The 22,529-nt window shown below is 44.3% G+C and overlaps 1 protein-coding gene across 1 annotated transcript in view; it reads left to right on the plus strand.

Moving 5' to 3' along the window:
* Nucleotides 1-151: 151 nt before the first annotated feature.
* Nucleotides 152-22,529, plus strand: part of LOC130122610 (1-phosphatidylinositol 4,5-bisphosphate phosphodiesterase beta-1) — a 47,302-nt gene continuing 24,924 nt past the window's right edge. Inside the window, exons 1-8 of the mRNA XM_056291546.1 lie at nucleotides 152-250; nucleotides 2,837-2,914; nucleotides 9,200-9,268; nucleotides 10,365-10,505; nucleotides 10,601-10,680; nucleotides 17,566-17,619; nucleotides 21,943-22,018; nucleotides 22,403-22,503. Of these exons, the coding sequence (XP_056147521.1) occupies nucleotides 152-250; nucleotides 2,837-2,914; nucleotides 9,200-9,268; nucleotides 10,365-10,505; nucleotides 10,601-10,680; nucleotides 17,566-17,619; nucleotides 21,943-22,018; nucleotides 22,403-22,503 (698 nt within the window). The remainder of the gene's footprint in view (nucleotides 251-2,836; nucleotides 2,915-9,199; nucleotides 9,269-10,364; nucleotides 10,506-10,600; nucleotides 10,681-17,565; nucleotides 17,620-21,942; nucleotides 22,019-22,402; nucleotides 22,504-22,529) is intronic.

Here is a 22,529-nt window from a genome sequence, read left to right on the forward strand (position 1 = left end):
CGCCCGAGCGTGTCTCCCTGAGTTCTGATGGAGTTTGGACTCGCAGATGACTGAGATGCGGCAGAAGCCCAGTCGGCGTGCTTGAAGATCTTTCGCTTACGTGTTTGGGTTTGTGTGAGTCACAGAGAGCGCTGTCCATGCACGTGAAGCCATGGCGAGTGGCCAGCCAGGGGTCCATGCGTTGAAACTCCAGCCTCCCTCTGTCTCAAGAACTCTAAGGAATGGAAGCAACTTCATCAAATGGGACGAGGTGAGCAGCAAGCGACAGATATAGTGTTCATATATTTGCAATATGCTACTTCTCACAAATGCAGAGACAAGACATACCACCCAGATGACAGTGATTACTTTTGCTGTCATGTGCTTGCTTTGGCAATGCAACAAAATCACAACGTGCTGATGAAGCTGGTTGAATTGAATTGAGTTGAAGTGAATTGTGTTGATTTCAAATTATATGAACTGAATTTAATTGAAATGAACGAATGGGGGATGGACAGAGAATGGTGACAAGGAGATAGAGGGGAATATTACAATGCTGTCAGATGGGGCTACTATTCACTTCATTTGCTTCAACATAATTTCATGGCAGCAAGAGAAAGGGGGAGAAAAAGAAAGGGTATTTCTGTGTGTGTGTGTGTGTGTGTGTGTGTGTGTGTGTGTGTGTGTGTGTGTGTGTGTGTGTGTGTGTGTGTGTGTGTGTGTGTGTGTGTGTGTGTGAAAGAGAAAGATGATTGTGGTCAGGTTTTCTGTGGTCACCTGTTGTATGCACCAATGGATATATACTACATATATAAATGATTTCTATCTAAATAAACAGACAAAATATGAAGTCCACACACACACACACACACACCCTAGGATTTTTAGCGGACATTTTTTCTCTGTATGTATGTATGTATGTGCGTATGTATGTATGTATGTATGTATGTATGTATGTATGTATGTATGTATGTATGTATGTATGTATGTATATGTATTTTTGTCGGTATGGTGAAGTATGTAGCATTCAGATGGAGAAACGTGCTATGGTAACTGGCATGGTTGCTATGGTAACTGGCATGGTTAACGCCACCTAAACAGATCTGATATGTGTGAACGAAAGGATGCTTGTGTGGCAGTATGTGTGAGTGTGTGTGTGTGCATTTGTGCGCATGTGTGTGTTTGTCTGTGTGAGCATGTATATGTTGCTTATGTGGCAAACAGAGAGGGAGAGAGATTATGTGTGTCTTAGTAAGTGTGTGTGTGTTTGAGTGTCTTATAGTAAAAGTATTGAGCAATATAAAATTGTGAATCATACTTGTGCAACAACTAGGTCCAATAAACTGTTGAATTCACACTATGTGTAAATCTGCCACGTCTGTGTGTGTGTGTGTGTGTGTGTGTGTGTGTGTGTGTGTGTGTGTGTGTGTGTGTGTGTGTGTGTGTGTGTGTGTGTGTGTGTATACAACATCCAGTTCCAACACTCCAATTTGATTGGTCAGTTAAGTGTTCAGACTGTCCTTTAGGAGCTCACGAAGCAGCTGTGCTTTATGAGAAATGGAACGGGTTGCTATGCCAACTAGTAACCAGGGAGCTAGTTAGCTATCTTTTTGGCTTTTTTTTCCTCCCTTCTCGTCATTGTTGTGTATAAAAGGATTATCGTCTTTGAAAGAAAACTTGGTGAACACTCGTATGTTCTCGCCTCTCTGTGATTATGAGAACGACTGTTTTCACAAACGCTTTAGCAGACTGGACTTGATGAGAACTCTTCCGAGTCCCCTGCACTGAACACCACTAAAGGCGATGAGGGTGAGGAGGATCAATGTGCTCTTCCTAAGCACCTGGACCAGCTGAATAGAACTGTATCACATGAGAAAGCTCCACTCTATTTAAAAATATTACAGAGCCTGCTCCGGCTGAGAGGACAAACATTCTTCCTTTACCAGCAGGTGTTGATGAATGTGTTTTGCCACCATACCTCACAGGATCCTAAATAATCATTTCAAAGCATTTTTTTTCCTGCTGCTCGGTTTAGTTTCTATCATGTTTGGAGAAAGATGATTCTGTTGCATCTGTAATTTCATATTTACGTTAGCTTACTTGAACTTAGTAGTTCCACAGGTGCCACATGAGGCCTACAGGTGGTGGGACGCCGGCTGCAGGTAGATCTGCGGGAAACAGCGCAGGCCTCGGCATGCATTATGTTTCTTCCCCTGCAGCTGGGGGTCAGCTGGTTCCCAGTGGACTGGAGCACACATTTGGGCATGTGTGTAGTGGGGTCATACAAAACCGGAACCCAAACAAAAAAGGAATTGGACATGCCAAGTTTGGTTGGAAAAAAAGGGTGAAAATGATTAAAAAAAAAATTGCACTTTTTTTGCACTTACCAGGGCTAGTTTACACACACACACACACACACACACACACACACACACACACACACATATATATATATATATATATATATATGTGTGTGTGTGTGTGTGCGCGTGTGTGTGTGCAAGGTTAACAGGGTGCATGTGCACATTGTTGAGCACCTGGACCGTTCCTGCCTTCCTCTGACTCATAACCAACATTCAATCTCTGTCCTGTTTGCCACAGCAGTTGATGATGTTCATAACAATTAGGCTACTCACCCTCTCAGAGGCAGCGCGCATACAAAGTACAAAAGCACCTGGCTAATTGCAGTGCCTGACATCACCTAGAAGCCACCGACAGTGTCCTGGTGGGTTACCATGGCAATGGGTATAACTGGTTGTGGAGCCAAGTGGACTTCAAAAGACTTTTTTTGAGAGTTGTTCTTTTCTTTTTCTTTTTTTGCTTTATGTCTTCCTTTCCTTTCTCGTTCTCTTCGCAGGATTTGTCCACGGTGACCCCTGTAACGCTGTGTGTTGATCCACAGGGGTTCTACCTCTACTGGACAGACCAGAACAAGGTTGAGTACACACACGCACGCACACATGCACACACACACACACACATACATACAAAAACACACATCATAGTTTTAGATGAGCATTAAAATTCAGTCCTTAAACCATCTTCTCACTATCCCTTTTTTTCTAATAACAAAAGTGCTGCCTCACTCCATTTTTTTTATAACGTGAAAAGGTGGGTTTTTTTATTATGCGCAATTTACTGCAGTAGCTGCCATGATCAGAAAACAGTATTCTCAACTTGTTAACATTTACTATGAACCTACCAAAACACTGCCACTGTTTTAAGACATTTACAAATATCATCCTGGTATATGTGGAAATAAACCAACAGTTATTACTACATTTTCTATCAACAGTTTCTCTGTACTCTTTGTTGCTGTTATTGTTGATATGAATAAGTCACAGAGCAGAACAATATTTGATTAAAAATTCATGTTCTGCACTATAAAACCTGAACAAGAACATTTATTTATTTCCTTACTATAAAATCATAGAGACGTAACCTCACCGGTCACGTTAGTTTACATGTTTAGGATCTGAAGTTCACCGGTTCAGGAAGGATTTTCTATGTTGTATGGGTTCCTGCTGTTTCCCCTTTTGACAGATACATGATAGCCTAAGATAGTTCCTTGACTCTTGCTAAGTTTCATTGTTTTCACCTGATTTTTTCACTATTTGGGTTCTGTAGTGTGGTTGCCTTATATCTTAGCCTTGACAGATTCATGTGTCAAGTAAACTAGACTATGAGGTGCCTGTCCCTGTGTTCCTGCTTCATTAGCAGTACAGATTCCTGGGTTTTCCGCATATCCGACTCCTGCCCTGTCTCTGCACTTGGTCCCTTAATTCCCAGCATCCTAACAGTAAGACTGAGTCATCACGTGGATCCCAGCAGAGACCTGCTTAATTTAGTTCTAGCCAACCCAGGAGCCATGATCAATTGGCACAAGGAACTTCTCCATGGTACTTCAGAAAGTCTTCAGAAAGTCTTCAGAAAGTCTTCAGAAACCTAAGCATGACCAGGCTGCTGTAGTTCCAGCTAACGGTGCATGATTTTATGCTGCTGATCCGAGTTCTCTTTCTGTCTCAACCTTCTGAATATTACAGACTCAGTGTTGTGTTTAGCAAAAACCGGGACACCACACTCTCTCCACACCAGCACTATGACTGTACAAAGATCTCCTGCCAAGCACCAGCACCCCTGGGGTTAGAATTTATTCTTGCTCAGTTGCTGAGACTGCCCTGCCACTATGGATGATTATATCAAAAACACCCCTGCTGCTAATTTCATGCATCCATATACCTCTCCAGCTGGTGCTGGGCTCTTCTTTACATGAAAGACGGATAGAGGTATCAGACAATGTATTTACCATTGTGTAGATAGTCCTCAGCACTCCTAATGGCCCTTATAGATATCTGGTCATGCCATGCCCCCTCAGTCTTTCAGGCTCTTGTCAGTGATTTACCCGGATGACATCCTGATCTTCACAGGATCTGTACAGGAGCATGTCCAGCACATCAGATCCATTTAAAGAGTTCAGTACCATTCTAGTCATGGTTGATTAGTTCTCCAAAGCTGCCCATTTCACCCCTCTATCTAAGCTCCCCTTTACTTGAGAAAAAGCTTCAATGGTGATTCAGCTTGTCCTTCTTTGTGGTCTACCTCTTGAGAGTGTCAGACTGTGGCCCTCAGTTTGCTTTTGGAAAGCTTTCTGTTACCTTCAGAGTGCCTCTCCCAGTTCGCGCTTTGTTTTTCGCCCACAGTCCAATGGCTAGATGAAGAGGGTCAATCAAGATTTGGACAAGATGCCAAGGTGCTTCTTATCTTCCAACCTATCCACCTGGAGCAGACTCCGTTACCTTTTGAGCACCAATATGTTTTCCAACTGCCAGTTTTCCCAAAGCAGGACTAAGAAATAGGAGTTTCTTTTGCCAAGGTTTTCATCAGGTTCTGCCACCACACCTGGAGGAAGTTTTGGTCTGCCCTACAGCATGCATCTTACATCAGGCTTTGACGTAGGCATTGATAGATATGACAGTAAAGATGGCAAAATCATAAAAACCCCTTAATAGATTTCAGAACATCTACAGTAAATCTGGAGAAATTAGGTCTCTTACTATATTGTATTTACACATAAGCTATTGCATTGTTGAGAATCATTGCACTTTTAAGAAAATAGATCAACGCAAATATATACAAATGATTCTAAGATCATTAGCCCCGCTAAGCCAGCCCACAAATTTCACTTTGCTCACTGTGTATCTGGCAAGGCTCCAAAACCATTTGTTTGGGTTAAGGACATGGTCAATAGGCGTGAACCAAAATTACTATGTAGACCGTTGAATCAGTCTTTAATCAGTCAGAGCCACAAAGCCCATGACATAGAACCAGGACGCAACATCATTGTTACACCAGCTAACAAGTGTTACGACTGTGGGTCATATTATTGTTATTCTGTGATCATAATGTGTGGTATTTCACAATTTTCTATGTTTCTTCTGAGTGTGACTGTGACTAAATGAGTTGCAGGTGGCAACTGTTGATGAGTTGAGCTGACTAATTATGTAGGTGTGCCCTAGCTGCTGATTGGGCCTGTGGTGACGTCTATGAGGATATAAGGCCAGCTGTCGGTCCCAAGACTCACTTGTGACTTGGTAGTTCTTAGTTATTTCTTATGCTGGGATCAGACAACACTGTATATTTGTCTTTCATGATGGTCACCATGTCAGATTAGGCTATCATAGAGCCATAAATTGTTGCAGCGTCTTGGCCGGGAGACTGGCAACACAGTATGACCCTGACCAACCATCGTATGCTGCCTTTTACGATCTTGCGTGAGTTCATAGGTCGTTGGGCAGGAGGGTCAAGAAATTGTCAATCATGGCTGCAGAACCGCTATGTTTGATGCTGGTGGTCTTGTGTTGCAAAAAGAAAGAAAAAATAATTGTGGATGTTGCTGCATCTAGTGCTACTGGGGAATAATAACCTAGGGTAGTTTAACCAGCTAGTGCCCAGGTTGCTGATATTTCTCACCAACATTTATCTCTTTTGACTCTGTCATGGTCCTCCATTGAGGAACATCAAAAAGGCAGGCATATTGTTGCCAATGCTCAATGAACCTTTCCTCAATTTTGTCATTCCACCTGACAGCAGCAACAGCAGCATCACTTTGACATGTTTACATATGTACACCAGAGAGCACTCTGTCATCCTATAGGTTGTTTGCATATGACGTCACGAACTACAGATGGAGGGCAGGAGGTGATTTTCTACATAGGAAGCACTATCACAAACTTTCAAAATGCCTGTTTGGCGTCATTAACCGAGAAACCACAAGGGGTTTTTATTGAGAACCAAAAGTCGTTTTTCATGAGGGGGGGGGGGGATGCAAGAAATTGGCCGAAAACGCCGGAAAAAATGGCTTGTGAACCGTCGTCTGCAGTCGGGAGGAGCGGAGTCGGATACCGCGCGTGTGTGCAGTGACCACTTCGTCAAAAATATCACTCTTCATAACATAAGGATCAAGTCCAACATATCTTACTTTCTGTTTATACCTTTCTGCTTGAGCCCCTCTACACTCTCATAATATCGTCTAGCCGAACTGTGCTAGCTCCATCTCGTCCATTCTGCTTTTCACTTCTTGCCCTCCATCTGAATCTCGCGCGTCATCAGACTCACGTGACTGCAAACAAGCTAATTGGTCAACGTTGAGGAACGTGTCATAGGAGATGTCAGGCTGGGCAGAAAAATACAAAAAATTCTGACATGCTAGACTTTTTGTCGGGGTGTCATGGGGCGTCCCAGATGCCACATCACTGTTTTGTTTTTTGTTTTTGTTTTTTTCTCCCCAGTTGCACTTTGCCAATTACCCCACTCTCTGAGCCGTCCCGGTCACTGCTCCACCCCCTCTGCCGAGCCGGGGAGGGCTGCAGACTACCACATGCCTCCTCTGATACATGTGGAGTCGCCAGCTGCTTCTTTTCACCTGACAGTGAGGCATTTCACCAGGGGGACGTAGGGCATGGGAGGATCATGCTATTCCCCCCAGTTCCCCCTCCCCCTGAACAGACGCCCCGACTAACCAACCAGATGAGGCGCTAGTGCATGCGACCAGGACACATATCCACATCCGGCTTCTCACCCGCAGACACGGCCAATTGAGTCTGTAGCTACGCCCGACCAAGCCGAGGTAACACGGGGATTCGAACCGGCGATCCCCATGTTGGTAAGCAACAGAATAGACCACCACGCTACCCGGACACCACATCACTGTTCTTTCTTTATGTCACACTACATGGGGTAAAGACGCCCATTCATCGTTTCCGATGTTCATAATTGTCAGTGATGACAAAATTGTGTCAAAATCGGGCTGAAATCGTGTAGTCTGATCCAGGCTTTAGACCTGCTTTGTGAATACTTGTACATACCCTGCTAGCAGTCCAGGAAGTTGTATGAGTGGGAAGCCATTTGCTACCTTTATCTTTTTGGTTAGAGAGTTAGGTTTGCTCTCTGTGTTATGGTTTTGTTTTTATATAGGTAGGGTAGATTTATCTGTGTTTAGATTGTTTTGTTGGTAGTTTTTGCTGCGCCCACCCTGACACCTGTCCCTTCCCGAATAGACGTCACATTAGACCATCGGCATCGCCAGGTCATTTTGCCAGGGCTTAAGCCCCAAATGTTTTGAGTGTAGCCCCGAATATAATGTTAAATTTAAGCCTATGTGAAACCCGACCAAAAATGTAACGTGTATGACTGTCCGATAGTCTTCGTAACATAACAGCCTGTCAAAACAAATGCAGGTCCCTAAACTAACTCCGTGTGTGTGTGTGTGTGTGTGTGTGACAGAAAATTTTATATTCCAATAAACAAATGTTAAAAAATTAATTTCACTTTTTTTCTAGTCTGGTACTGTAGCATGTCAGTAAATGTTTAATGATAACAGTTGTGAAGTATTCTGCTTCTACTCAAAACTAATTACTAACAACGACTAATATTTTTAACATCACAATTCATAATTAATCTGGAGAGTAAACAACAGTTCTTGAGGTACACATTTCAATTTTTCAATGATGAAGACATGTACTTTGAATGTAAATAGGTGCCAAGTGCATAAAAGAGCATCAAAATAGAGCTTGTTTATCAAAGAAAATTTCCGGGGGAGGATCCCCCCACCCCCAGACCCCTCTACAGAAGTCCGGGCTAAGACCTGAACGTCCTCAAATCCTGGAAACACCCCTGTGTTAGACTACTAATATTGGTCATCTGGTCCTTGGAAGTTTTGCCTACGTTTTCCTTAGGCTACATATAACACAAGACTTTGAGCAATTAAATTATTTATCATATCCTATGATAATTAACAGTTATTCTATCTGATAATTTGATATTTGATATTTATAATGTAGTTGCTGGAAGTCATGGCATAGTTTATTCAGTGCCTTCTTGTACAGGTTCTATTACCCTGCAGCCCTCAGCGGAATTAAGCACATATAGAAAAGAATGAAGTCGATTTGGCTGACAATCTAATTTACCATTGCCCTTATTGCCAATAAAACTACCTTTACTTATATACAATAAAGTAACAGTAGAAGAGGAAAGTATATGTAAATCCCTGGGCCCTGTGATGGCCTGGCAGCCTATCCAGGGTGTCTCCCCGCCTACTGCCCAACCGCCCAATGACTGCTGGGATAGGCTCCAGCATCCCACGACCCTGAGAGCAGGATAAGCGGTTTGAATAATGGAAGGATGGATTACCAATAATCCTATCAAATAAGGCAGAACAACCTTACATACGTAGATAGCAAAGCAACGGCTTCAGCATACAACACAAGAGACTAAGAGCAGTTATACATAGCATGCGATTATTGATTCCGACACAATACATACAAAAACACACACTCACGTTACCTTGCTACCCCCCTCTACTCTTTATCTTTCATGCACACATCCTCTCTCTCTCTTGGTGGTCTTAAATCCCTAACAGGGAACAGGGTGGGGATACTTATCTAAGCAGATAATTGTCTGTGTGTGTGTGTGTTCCTTTCTCTCGTCTTTTTCTCCTTTTCCTTTCTTCTTGCTTCCTCTCTCTTTCTCTGTAACAAAGGACAGGGGAAAGTGTATTAGTGTATTAAGTATGTGTATGTGTTTGGAACTACGTTTATGTATCTGCCTCTTGTGTAGGCAATTCTAAGTCTCCCTTTCTCTTTGTGTTCTCTCCTCCTTTTCCTTTGCTTCCCCTTGCTCTCTCTCTTCTGTCTCTCTCTCTCTTCTCTCTCTCTAACCTCAGGAAACAGAGTTGTTGGACCTCACTGTGGTAAAAGATGTCAGAACAGGAAGGAGCACCAGAACACCCAAGGTAACATCATCTTTCGGTTACCTCAGACCTCTACATGAAATAATATGTCATCACCGCTATCTCTACATGAATATCTCCCCACTGTGTATTCTATCTCCCTAAACAAAGACAGCTGTCTTTTGTTTAACTAAACAAAGCCAAGAGATATATGGCAAATGCAAGTGGCGTTTGAACACTCAAAATCTCCAAATTGCATCAGCACCCTCCTGACCACCAAAAAAAAAAAACGTTGTTGAACTTGGTTTTTACTAATTAATGATGTATTGCCTGTTGGTTAAGGTTCTTCATGAACTTGGTCTGCCATATCTAACATGCAAGCCACAACTTCACTTCTTATTTGACTTCTATACTGATGATGATGGGAAAAGCATCACTACATTCTCCATCCTTTTCTCAGTGAAGTCGACAGAATGAAATGAAAGCATTCAGGATGTGGCTATTCAAAGTTTTGCTATTGTCTTAAATATTTCAGGGTTAAAACGTATCATCTGGATTTTAACTTTAATGACCTCTGACTCAGTGACCACTCTGTTTTCAAAGATTTAAGTCAATGCATTTTCCTTTAGTTCTGATTTTAGTTCAGAAATCTTGCCCATGCCGCTCTGGTGGCCGAGCGGAATAAACCGCCGTTCTTGCAACCCGCTCGTCATGTGGCTGGGAGGTTCGTATCCCCGACTCGCCGTAACCGGTCACGGCCAGAGCGTCCACGGGGTAAGGCATTCATTAGGCCACCCTTACCCAAAGGATAGTGGGTGTAGTGTTCTTCCTTCGCGGCCTGAATGTGACGCAATCCGTGCTAGGCTTCAGCGTGTAAAATAGCAAGAGCAGCCGACACGAGTTTGAAGGAAGCTGGTGTTACGACTATCTCCTTCCTGTGGAAACGTGAGCCAGGGGAGTTATTCGACAAGAGTTCCGGCCATATGCCATTGGGTTAATCGGGTGGGATAAGGGGAAAAATTAGAAACAAATTTACAAAAAAAAAAGAAATCTTGCCCACAGCGGTTCTTTAATCATTAGACTGTATGGTCATTTTAAGGAGGAAGCTCATTCAGCAACAACGAATAGAATTCTAAGTTCCTTCTTCATTGTCCAACAGGAAGCCAAGCTGCGGGAACTGCTTGACGTAGGGAATCTGGTTGGCCGGCTTGAGAATCGCATGGTTACCGTGGTTACAGCCTCAGACCTCGTCAATGTCAACCAGCTCAACTTCATTGCTACACAGGAGGATGAAGCCAAGGCAAGAGACACCGACACTCTACTTTGATTATGGTTGTGATGCTGCTGGTGATGATGAAGATAATGATGATGATGATTATGCTTTTTTTTCCATAGGTGTGGTGTGAGGAGTTGTTTTCTTTGTCTTCCAACCTTCTGAGCCAAAATCTCAACAGAGACCACAGTCTGCTCAAGGCGTCAGTACACACATACACACACACACACACACACACACACACACACACACACACACACACACACACACACACACACACACACACACACACACACACACACACACACACACACACACACACACACGGAAATCCTATTCTAAGTTAATTCTGATGTCTGTAGTCTACTACTACTACTTTCGGCTGCTCCTGTTAGGAGTGGCCACAGCGAATCATCTGTTTCCATTTCTTCCTGTCTTCTGCATCTTCCTGTCACACCAGCCACCTGCATGTCTTCCCTCACCACATCCATAAACCTCCTCTCTGGCCGTCCTTTTTTCCTCTTCCCTGGCAGCTCCATATTCAGCATCCTTCTCCTAATATAACCAGCAGCTCTCCTCCAAACATGTCCAAGCCATCTCAATCTTGCCTCTCTTGCTTTGTCTCCAAACCGTCCAACTTGAGCGGTCCCTCTAATATAATTGTTCCTAATCCTGTCCTTCTTCGTCACCCCCAGTGAAAATCTTAGCATCTTCAACTCTGCCACCTCCAGCTCCACCTCCTGTCTTTTCGTCAATGCCACTGTCTCCAAACCATATAACATAGTTGGTCTCACAACCATCTTGTAAACCTTCCCTTTAACTCTTGCTGGTACCCTTCTGTCACAAATCACTCCTGACACTCTTCTCCTCCCACTCCACCCTGCCTGCACTTTCTTCTTCACCTCTCTCCTGCACTCCCCATTACTTTGGACAGTTGACCCCAAGTATTTAAACTCATATGCCTTCGTCACCTCTGCTCCTTGCATCCTGACCATTCCACTGTCCTCCCTCTCATTCATGCATAGTATTCCATCTTGCTCCTACTGACTTTCATTCCTCTTCTCTCCAGCGCATACCTCCACCTTTCCAGGCTCTCCTCAACCTGCACCCTACTCTCACTAGAGATCACAATGTCATCCGTGAATATCATCGTCCATGGACACTCCTGCCTGATCTTGTCCGTCAACCTGTCCATCACCATTGCAAACAAGAAAGGGCTCAAAGCCAATCCTTAATGTAATCCCACCTCCACCATGAACCCATCTGTCATTCCAACCGCACACCTCACCATTGTCACGCTTCCCTCATACATATCCTGCACCACTCCTACATCTCTGTAACTCCCGACTTCCTCATACAATACCACACCTCCTCTCTCGGCACCCTGTCGTATGTGTTCTCTAAATCTACAAAGACACAGTGGAACTCCTTCTGGCCTTCTCTATACTTCTCCATCAACATTTTCAAAGCAAACATCGCATCTGTGGTACTCTTTCGTGGCATGAAACCATACTGCTGCTCGCTAATCGTCACCTCTCCTCTTAACCTAGCTTCTATTACTCTTTCCCATATCTTCATACTATGGCTGATCAACGTTATACCTCTGTAGTTGCTACAGTTCTGTACATTGCCCTTGTTCTTGAAAATCAGTACCAGTATGATTCTTCTCCACTACTCAGGCATCCTCTCACTTTTCAAGATTGTGTTAAACAATCTAGTTAAAAACCTAACTGCCATCTCTCCTAAACATCTCCATGCCTCCACAGGTATGTCATCAGGACCAACTGCCTTTCCACTCTTCATCCTCTTTGTAGCTGCCCTCCCTTCCTCCTTGCTAATCCACTGCACTTCTTGATTCACTATCCCCACATCATCCAGCCTTCTCTCTCTCTCATTTTCTTCCTTCATCAGCCCCTCAAAGTACTCCTTCCACCTTCTCAGCACACTCTCCTCAATTGTCAGCACAATTCGATCTCTATCCTTGATGAGCCTAATTTGTTGCACATCCTTTGCAGCTCAGTCCCTCTGTCTTGCCAATCGGTACAAGTCCTTTTCTCCTTCCTTAATGTCTACCCTGTCATACAACTCACCATACACCTTTTCCTTTGCCACCTCTCTCTTCACTTTACACTCGTCTCCTTGTACTCCTGTCTACTTTCTTCATCTTTCTGACTATCCCACTTCTTCTTTGCCAACCTCGTCCTATGTATAATTTGCTGCACTTCCTCATTCCACCACCAAGTCTCCTTGTCTTCCTTCCTCTGTCCTGATGACACACCAAGTACCTTCCTAGCTGTCTCCCTCACTATTTCTGCACTGTTGCCCAGCCATCTGGCAACTCTTCACTACCACCCAGTGTCTGTCTTAACTCCTGCCTGAACTCCACACAACAGTCTTCCTTCTTCAACTTCCATCATTTGATCTTCGGCTCTGCCTTCACTCGCTTCCTCTTCTTGGTCTCCAAAATCATCCCACAGACCACCATCCGATGCTGCCTAACTAAGTTCTCCCCTGTCACCATCTTGCAGTCTCCAATCCCTTTTAGATTGCGCCTTGTACATAAAATATAGTCCACCTGTGTGCACTTTCCTCCACTCTTGTACATCACCCTGTGTTCCTCCCTCTTCTTGAAATATGTATTCACCACAGTCATTTCTATCCTTTTTGCAAAATCCACCACCATCTGTCCTTCCACATTTCTCTCCTTGACACCATACCTACCCATCACCTCCTCATCACCTCTGTTCCCTTCACCAACATGTCCATTGAAGTCTGCTCCAATCACCACTCTCTCCTCCTTGGGTACCCTCTCCACCATGTCATCCAACTCACTCCAGAATTCTTCTTTCTCTTCCATCTCACAACCAACTTGCGGGGCATATGTGCTGATAACATTCAGCAATATACCTTCGATTTCCAGCTTCATACTCATAACTCTGTCTGACACTCTTTTCACCTCCAGCACACTCTTGACATACTCTTCCTTCAGAATTACCCCTACCCCATTTCTCCTCCCATTTGCACCATGGTAGAAGAGTTTGAACCCACCTCCGATACTCCTGGCCTTTCTCGCCTTCCACCTGGTCTCTTGCACACACAGTATGCCTATCTTTCTTCTTTCCATCATATCAGCCAGCTCTCTCCCTTTACCAGTCATAGTGCCAACATTCAAAGTTCTGACTCTCACCTCCACACTCCTACCCTTCCTCCTCTCTCACTGCCTTTGGACATGCCTTCCCCCCTCTCCCTCTCCTTCTCCTTCACCCAACAGCATAGTTTCCACCAGCACCCTGCTGGTTAACAGTACCGGTGGCGGTCATTGGTAACCGCCACCGGTACTGTTAACCAGCTAATTCTGATCTCTGTAATAATGATTCATATTTATGGCAGAAACTAAAACTGCCAGTAGTGAGCTTGTGTTGGAAGACACTATATGTACAAAAGTGTTGGGACACACCTCTTAATCATTGAATTCAGGTGTTTCATTCAGACCCATTGCCACAGGTGTATAAAATCAAGCGGCTAGCTGAAGAACTCAGTGAATTCAAGCATGGTACTGTCATAGGATGCCACCTTTGCAATAAGTTAGTTCGTGAAATTTCTTCCCTGCTAAATATTCCACGGTCAACCGTAAGTGGTATTATTGAAAAGTGGAAGTGTTTAGGAACAACAGCAACTCAGCCATGAACTGGCAGACCACGTAAAGTCACACAGCGGGGTCAACGAGTGCTGAGGCACATAGTGCGTAAAAGTCACCGACGCTCTGTTGACTCAGTAACTGCAGAGTTCCGCACAAAAACTGTGCACCAGGAGCTTCATGGAATGGGTTTCCATGGCCAAGCAGCTGCATGCAAGCCTTACACCACCAAGCACAATGCCAAGCGTCAGATAGAGTGGTGTAAAGCACGCTGCCACTGGACTCTGGAGCAGTGGAAACATGTTCTGTGGAGTGACGAATCATGTTTCTCTGTCTGGCAGTCTGATGGATGAGTCTGGGGTTGGCGGATGCCAGGAGAATGTTACCTGCCTGACTGCATTGTGCCAACTGTAAAGTTTGTGGAGGAGAGATAATGGTATGCGGTTGTTTTTCAGGGGTTGGGCTAGGCCTCTTAGTTCCAGTGAAGGGAAATCTTAATGCTTCAGCATACCAAGACATGTTGGACAATTCTATGCTTCCAACTTTGTGGGAATAGTTAGGGAGGGTCCTTTTCTGTTCCAGCATGACTGTGCCCCAGTGCACAAAGCAAGGTCCATTAAGATATGGTTAGGGGAGTTTGGTGTGGAAGAACTTGACTGGCCCGGCCAGAGCCCTGACCTCAACCCCATCGAACACCTTTGGGATGAACTAGATCAGAGATTGCGAGCCAGGTCTTCTCATCCAACATCAGTGCCTAACCTCACAAATGCTCTTCTGGATGAATGGGCAAAAATTCGCACAGACACACTCCAAAATCTTGTGGAAAGCCTTCCCAGAAGAGTGGAAGCTGTTATAGCTGCAAAGGGGGGACCAACTCCATATTAATGCCTATGGATTTAGAATGGGATGTCATAAAAGCTCCTGTAGGTGTAATGGCCAGGTATCCCAATACTTTTGTCCATGTAGTGGATAAACGAATTGAATCAAGTGCAACTGGACTTGGTATATATCCGTGAAGATGTTTCGCCTCTCATCCAAGAGGCTTCATCAGTTCGTGCCTTTCTGACTAGACCAAGCTTGTCTGACTGGCTGGTGATGAAACTCAGATATTTATTCTCTTTGGAGTCATTATCAGAGCTATTGACGTCCATGGCTCTTTGTGTTCCGATGTTTAGTCGTGCCGGTTGTTATCAGAGCTATTGATGTGCATGGCTCTTTGTGATCCGATGTTTAGCAGCGATGGTCGTTGGAGGTGTTAGTTTCGACTTCGTTAGTGCTCCATTCAGTGGTCATGAGTCGTTGGAGCCGTTAGTGACCGACTGTTGTTCTTGGAGGCTAAGCTTCGTGAGTCTCCTGGGTAGAGATGAAAAGACGGCATTGTAAGTGGGAAATAGGTGGCGTCGCAGACCTCCTCCTCTCTTGGGGGATGTTTTTTCCAGTTTCGCATAGATGGCTCCCTTCACCCCTCTTTCAAACCATCTATCTTACCTGTCGAAAACGTGTACGTTGCTGTCCTCGAAGGAGTGTGTCTTCTCCTTTAGGTGTAGATAGACTGCTGAGTCTTGTCCTAAGGAGTTTGGCCTTCTGTGTTGGGCCATCCATTTGTGTAGTGGTTGTTTGGTTTCTCCTATGTATAGGTCAGTGCAATCCTCATTGCATTGTACAGCATACACCAGATGCTTTTTTGGGTGTGTGGTACATGGTCTTTGGGATGAACCAGTCTTTGTCGGAGTGTGTTGCTGGGTTTGAAGTATACCGGGATGCGGTGTTTGTTAAAAATTCTCCTGAATTTCTCGGAGACCCCAGAAACATACGGGATGACTATGTTATTCCTTCTGTTCCTTTTCTCCTCATCGCTCACCCAGTTGATCTTTTTGGAACGTGTTGCAGTTTTCACAAAGGTCCAACTGGGGTAGCCGCAGGTTTTTAAAGCTCCCCTCAGGTGTTTGTGTTCTTCCAGTTGGGCCTGAGTGGCGCTGGGCATATTGTCAGCTCTGTGTTACAGAGTTCTGATGACGCTCTGTTTGTGTTGCAGAGGGTGGTGTGAGTCGAAAAGTAGATATTGGTCTGTGTATGTAGGTTTCCTGTAAACCCCAATGTGGAGGCTCCTGTCTTCCCCAATGTGGACGTCACAGTCCAAGGCACTTACAATGCCGTCCTTTCATCTCTACCCAGGAGAGTCAAGAAGCTTATCCTCCAAGAACAACAGTCGGTCACTAACGGCTCCAACGACTCATGACCACTGAATGGAGCACTAACGAAGTCGAAACTAACACCTCCAACGACCGTCGCTGCTAAACATCGGATCACAAAGAGCCATGCACATCAATAGCTCTGATAACGACCGGCGTGGCTAAACATCGGAACACAAAAGAGCCACACATATCAATACCTCTGATAACGACGGGCGTTGCTAAACATCGGAACATAAAGAGCCATGGACATCAATAGCTCTGATAACGACTCCAAAGAGGATAAATATCTGAGTTTCATCACCAGCCAGTCAGACTAGCTTGGTCTAGTCAGAAAGGCACGAACTGATGAAGCCTCTTGGATGAGAGGCGAAACGTCTTCACGGATATATACCAAGTCCAGACTAGTTGCACTTGATTCAATTCCTTTGGATAACCATGACCTGGATGAATGAGAACATTCACAGACATAGTGGATAAAGCATCGCCAAGGACTTTAACAGCCTTGTGGGTGCACCCAAGTGCCATTTGTCTCGATTATGATGAAATGACCTCCAAGTTTCTAACTTGTCACTTATTCAGCCTTTAAGTGTCAAAGAACTACTGTAATAAACTTTAGATATACATATATCATATTTTCAATTTCATTCTAAGCACTATTTTTTGTTGCATACATTGATTCTCAAAATAAAACATAATGGTTTACCGTTTTAGTAAAATCCACATTTTCATCGAAACTGAAAGTGCTTCCAAAGAAATATATCCCTCTAGATGAACTTTTTCATATTTTCACCATCCTCTTTTCAAGATTCAGGAGTGTGCAGGAGAAATTTGGGTGCAGTTAACCTCCAAAAATGTACTGAGTGGCAATCATCGGTATCTACATCTATTTCTTCTCCAGACCTTCCTGCAGTGACCCAAAGACAAGTACCCTGAGTTTCTGGTGCTTTTTTTTTTTACGTCAAGGATTCAAAAATAGACAGACTGCAGACATTATCGTCATAAAGGTTTTGTCCCAGGAGGCTCGGTTTTTAGTATATTTCATACCTGTTTTGAATCTAGACTCTAGACCATTTTTCTACAATCTCTAATTGTCTTAAACCATTTTCATTAACTAACTTTTTGGTTCGTCCTTGGGAAACCATTAAAGGAGAGTTTCCTTGAGAAACTCATATTTCAGGATCAGTGTTCCACAAAAGAAAACCTTTGCACCAGTCCATTCTTTACACACACCCTCTCTACTGTGTTTGTCTTTCAGATATGTCAAGTTAACTCTCCAGCCAAACTCCGATGGAAGGATCCCTGTAAAGAAGTAAGGTCCTGTTGGCAGCTAAATGATAGTTTTCAGCTGGTCCATGTGTCTTGATCCTTTTGGATCAGAGCCTAGGTCTCTAGAGAAGGCTGAAAATGTGAGGAGGTAGCTGTATGAAACCAGCAGAGATAAGCGCACACCCTGAACCTGTATAGCTTCAATTTCCCTTCTAGCTAAAATTAACGTGGCTCTCTTTTCCCTTACTTTCAGAAACTGAAACACACAGCCAATTTCTTGGGGGGGGGGGCAGAAATAACGACAGAATAAAAGAGAGTTCGTGTTTCACTTTTCATCCCCCTCAATCACCCCAACACACACACACACACACACACACACACACACACACACACACACACACACACACACACACACACACACACACACACACACACACAATGGCGGTACTAATGCCATCCAAAGAAAACATCTGTCAATGTGTTGTGATTATTAGTTAGTATTTTCTTGCAATGACCACGGGTACCCCTGGGTAACGACCGCAGTAAAACTATAGAGCAGAAAGGGTGTTATACCTGGATCAGACTACACGATACGCACGTTTGTCTTTCACGATCGTCACGATGTCAGATTAGCCAATCATGGCGCCATAAATTCTTGTTGCGTCATGGCCGGGAGACTACAAATTTGACGCCGACCAATCATCGTATGCTGGTTTTCACGATCTTGCGTGAGTTCGTGGTTCGTCGGGGAGGAAGAAAATGTCGTTCATGGCTATGGAAACGCTACCTGCGACGCTGTCGGTCTTGTGTTCCGAAACAAAAAAAATAAATTTGAAAAAAAGACTGTGGACGCTATAGCGGCTAGTGCTACCGGAGAATGATGACCTAGCATAGTTTAACCAGCTACTTACCGGGTTGTTGAAGTGCCTACGCTATTCCGTCACAACGTTTAGCCTCTTTGTTGACTCTGTCATGGTCATTCCACGAGGAAACGTGAAAAAGACAGGGGTATTGTTGCCAACTGTTCAACGAACCTTTCCTCGGTTTCGTCGTTCCACCTGACAGCAGCATCGCGTTCTCTTTACCATGTTTACATATGTGCAGACTTGGCAGGAAAATACAAAAAAATCGTATCGTCGGGGTGTCGTGGGGCGTCCCAGACGCCACATCGCTGGTCCTCCATTATGTCACACTTCTTCTTTCGGCTTGTTCCCTGTTTCCCAGGGGTCGCCGCAGCGGATTTGATCGTTTCCATCGGTACCCTGTGAGGGCACAGCACCGATGGCGGTCTTGTCAGTCCGCATAATGATTTGGCAAATTTTACGTCGGATGCCCTTCCTGACACAACCACTAACCCTATAGACGGGGGCACAGGTAAGCGTTGGATGCCGTCCCAGTGCTCATGGACTTGCGCCCACGCCTGTCGCCATTATCTTTAAATTTAGCACCACATTAGATTCAGATTCAGACAACTTTATTTATCCCAGAAGAGCGATTCAGTTTTTACAATTTACCCAGACCATACACAAACCCACAGGCAAGTGTCAATCATCATTATGTCAGAGACAAGAGACACCACAGTCTGTGAACCTACAGGCCCACAAGCCATGCGAAAAACAAACAAGGTATAAACCAACTATTGTGGTTTAAATCAATATAAAGCATTTATTTAAAATGATTAATCTCAGCATGGCGGCACGTGATGCAGTGGTTAGCACGGTCGCCTCACAGCAAGAAGCTCCTGGGTTCGAGCCCTGGGGTAGTCCAACCTTGGTGGGTCATTCCGGGTCATCCTCTGTATGGCGTTTGCATATTCTCCCCACGTCTGCGTGGGTTTCCTCCGGGTGCTCCGGTTTCCTCCCACAGTCCAAATACATGTAGGTCAGGTGAATCTGCCTTACTAAAATTGTCCCTAGGTGTGTGTGTGTGTGTGTGCGCGCGCGCGCGTGTGTGTACGTACATGTTTAGCTATCCTGTGTGGACCAAATGTCCTCATTAGGATAGCAAAACCTGACAGCACCTACCTTGTGTGGACATTTCAGAGGTCCTCAAAAGGGTCTATTTTAGGGTTAGGACTTGGTTTTAGGGATACGGTTAGAATTAGGGTAAGGGTTAGGCGTGTAGTTTGCGTGGTTAGGGTTAAGGGCTAGGAAATGAATGTAGTCAATGAGGGGTCCACACAAGGATAGTGAAACCAGACTGTGTGTGTGTGTGTGTGTGTGTGTGTGTGTGTGTGTGTGTGTGTGTGTGTGTGTGTGTGTGTGTGTGTGTGTGTGCTTAATCCCTCAGTGGGATTAAGCACATATAGAAAAGAATGAAGACAATTTGGCTGACAATCTAATTTACCATTGCCCTTTTTGCCAATAAAACTAACTTTACTTATATACAATAAATGTAACAGTAGAAGAGGAAAGTATAAGTAAATCCCTGGGCCCTGTGATGGCCTGGCGGCCTGTCCAGGGTGTCTCCCCGCCTGCCACCCAATGACTGCTGGGATAGGCTCCAGCATCTCCGCAACCCTGAGAGCTGGATCGGTTCAGATAATGGATGGATGGAATCTCAGCATTTAACAGCCTGATAGCTGAAGGAATGAAGGACCTAGAATAGCGATTCGTTTTCCTAGGGGGTGCTTTATAGCGCCGGCCTGAGGGCATTACAGTGAATTCACCGGACAGGACGTGGTCAGATTGGCTAATAATTCCTTTTGCTTTCTGGGCCGCACGTTTCTCCCAGAGGGAGCGCAAGTCTCTCTGCTGGACTCCGATTATTTTGGAGCAGACCTTAACGATACTGTTTAGGCTATTCCTGTCCTTCACGGTCAACCCGTTAAACCAACAAATGGAGGAACAATTTTTGAAAGACTTTCAATAAATGAGTGGTAAAAAATATATAAAATGGTGTTGCAGACATTAAAGGAGTTAAGCTTCTGCATTAAGTGAATTCTTTGTTTTCCATGCTTGACAATTCAACCTGTGGTCACATCGAACTTGAGTTGGGAGTCGAACATGGTTCCCAGTACTTATAAGTGTCAACAATTAGAACATCCTCGCCATGTATAGTGCTAGCTTCGTGTATATCACTGTTCTTCCTAAAATCAATGATAAGTTCCTTAGTTTTTGACACATTAAGGTCAAGGAGGTTATCATTGCACCAATCAACAAAGGCGGGTAGGACACAACCGTGATCTGACTCTGAGCCCTGAAGAAGAGACAAAAGTGCGGTATCGTTACAGAATTTCACCAGGTAGCTACCCTCTTTAGAAGACCTGCAGCTGTCTGTATACAAAATAAAAAGCAGGGGGGAAAGAATGCAACCCTGCGGTGAGCCCCTGTTTGAGACCAGGACATTGGACACAACTCCATTAACTAAAACCTGCTGGGTTCTGTCTGTTAAAAAGTTTAAAAGCAACATTAAAAGCTGATCAGGTAAATTCAAATAAGGAGCAAACTGCTCAATCAAAATGTGAGGTTGCGTCATGTTAAAAGCCAAAGAGGAGTCATTATAATTTTATACATTATAATTTGGCATGCACTTTTTGCAAATAAACCTTTGTATTTTTCTGTCAGTTTCCAAGTCAAATTGGAAGTCAAGTTGCTAGTCATATAACAAACAGGATGATGGGACGAACCACATATGATTCTGCAAATGAAACCAGCACTGTAATGTAATTTTCTATTATGCCACACTACACACGGTAAAGACGCCTGTTCGTCGTACCCTACATTCATAATCGGGCCCGATCCTGGAAATGTGTCGGCAATGACAAAATCGTGTCAAAATCGAGCTGAATTCGTGTAGTCTGATCCTAGCTTTAAGTCAAGTAGGAAAAATTGAATTGGGGTTGAGGTAATATTGGGGAGGTGATATTTAGGGGGGCGGCACGGTGGTGCAGTGGTTAGCGTGGTCACCTCACAACAAGAAGGCCCTGGGTTCAAGCCAGCCCCAGGGGAGTCCAACCTTGGGGGTCATCCCCGGTCATCCTCTGTGTGGTTTTTGCATGTTCTCCCCCATGTCTGTGTGGGTTTCCTCCTGGGTTCCGGTTTCTCCCACTGTCCAAAGACATGTAGGTCAGATGAATCGGCCATACTAAATTGTCCCTAGGTATGAATGTGTGTGTGTGTGTGTGTGTGTGTGTGTGTGTGTGTGTGTGTGGGCCCTGTGGGATGGTCTGGCGACCTGTCCAGGGTGTCTCCCCGCCTGCCACCCAATGACTGCTGGGATAGGCTCCAGCATCCCTGTGACCCTGAGAGCAGGATAAGCGGTTCGGATAATGGATGGATGATATTTCGGGGGTGCAGGCTTGGGGGAGAGTGACATGATGTGTTTGGTGGATGAGTTTTAATAGTTATGTCATTGGTTGTTGCAGCATTGTTCGCCTGTTCTCATCGGACAGGAAGAGAGTAGAAAATGCCCTGGACAGTTGCAGACTGCCCTACGGACGGGTAACTATACCAAGCACATTGGCAGCAGCAGGAGTAGTTGTTTTAAAAGGTCGTAAGCATGGCTGTTAAGTAATTCTAATGGTATTAGTCGTTTGAAAAACTACAGAGCTTCCTTTTCTCATCTGTCTCCCCTTGTCTTTGTTAGTTTTAATTTTCCACAGATTCACAGCTCTCAGTGGACTTTTAGGTTTTATCATTTAGCATTCTCATTATCTCCTAATATGAAACTGAAGTTCACACAACGTTAATTTTTCTTTGACACTGATAATTCCATTAGTGCCAACTCAAACTAAAATCAATGCAGATGAGTCGGTGTAGTCAAAGGCATCTTAATATTTCCTTGTATGGATAAATCTTTTAATGTCAGTGTGTTATGTTTGACAGGGTGACAGCATCAAACTGGAAGACTTTTCTGCTGAAGTCTACAAGAGCTTCCTGGACAGTTTGTGTCCTCGACCTGAACTAAATAACGTCTTCAAACTGCAGTATGTACTTACTACGTCGGAATTAT

Source organism: Lampris incognitus, chromosome 13 (genome assembly GCF_029633865.1).
Source record: "Lampris incognitus isolate fLamInc1 chromosome 13, fLamInc1.hap2, whole genome shotgun sequence".
NCBI classification, from domain to species: domain Eukaryota; kingdom Metazoa; phylum Chordata; class Actinopteri; order Lampriformes; family Lampridae; genus Lampris; species Lampris incognitus.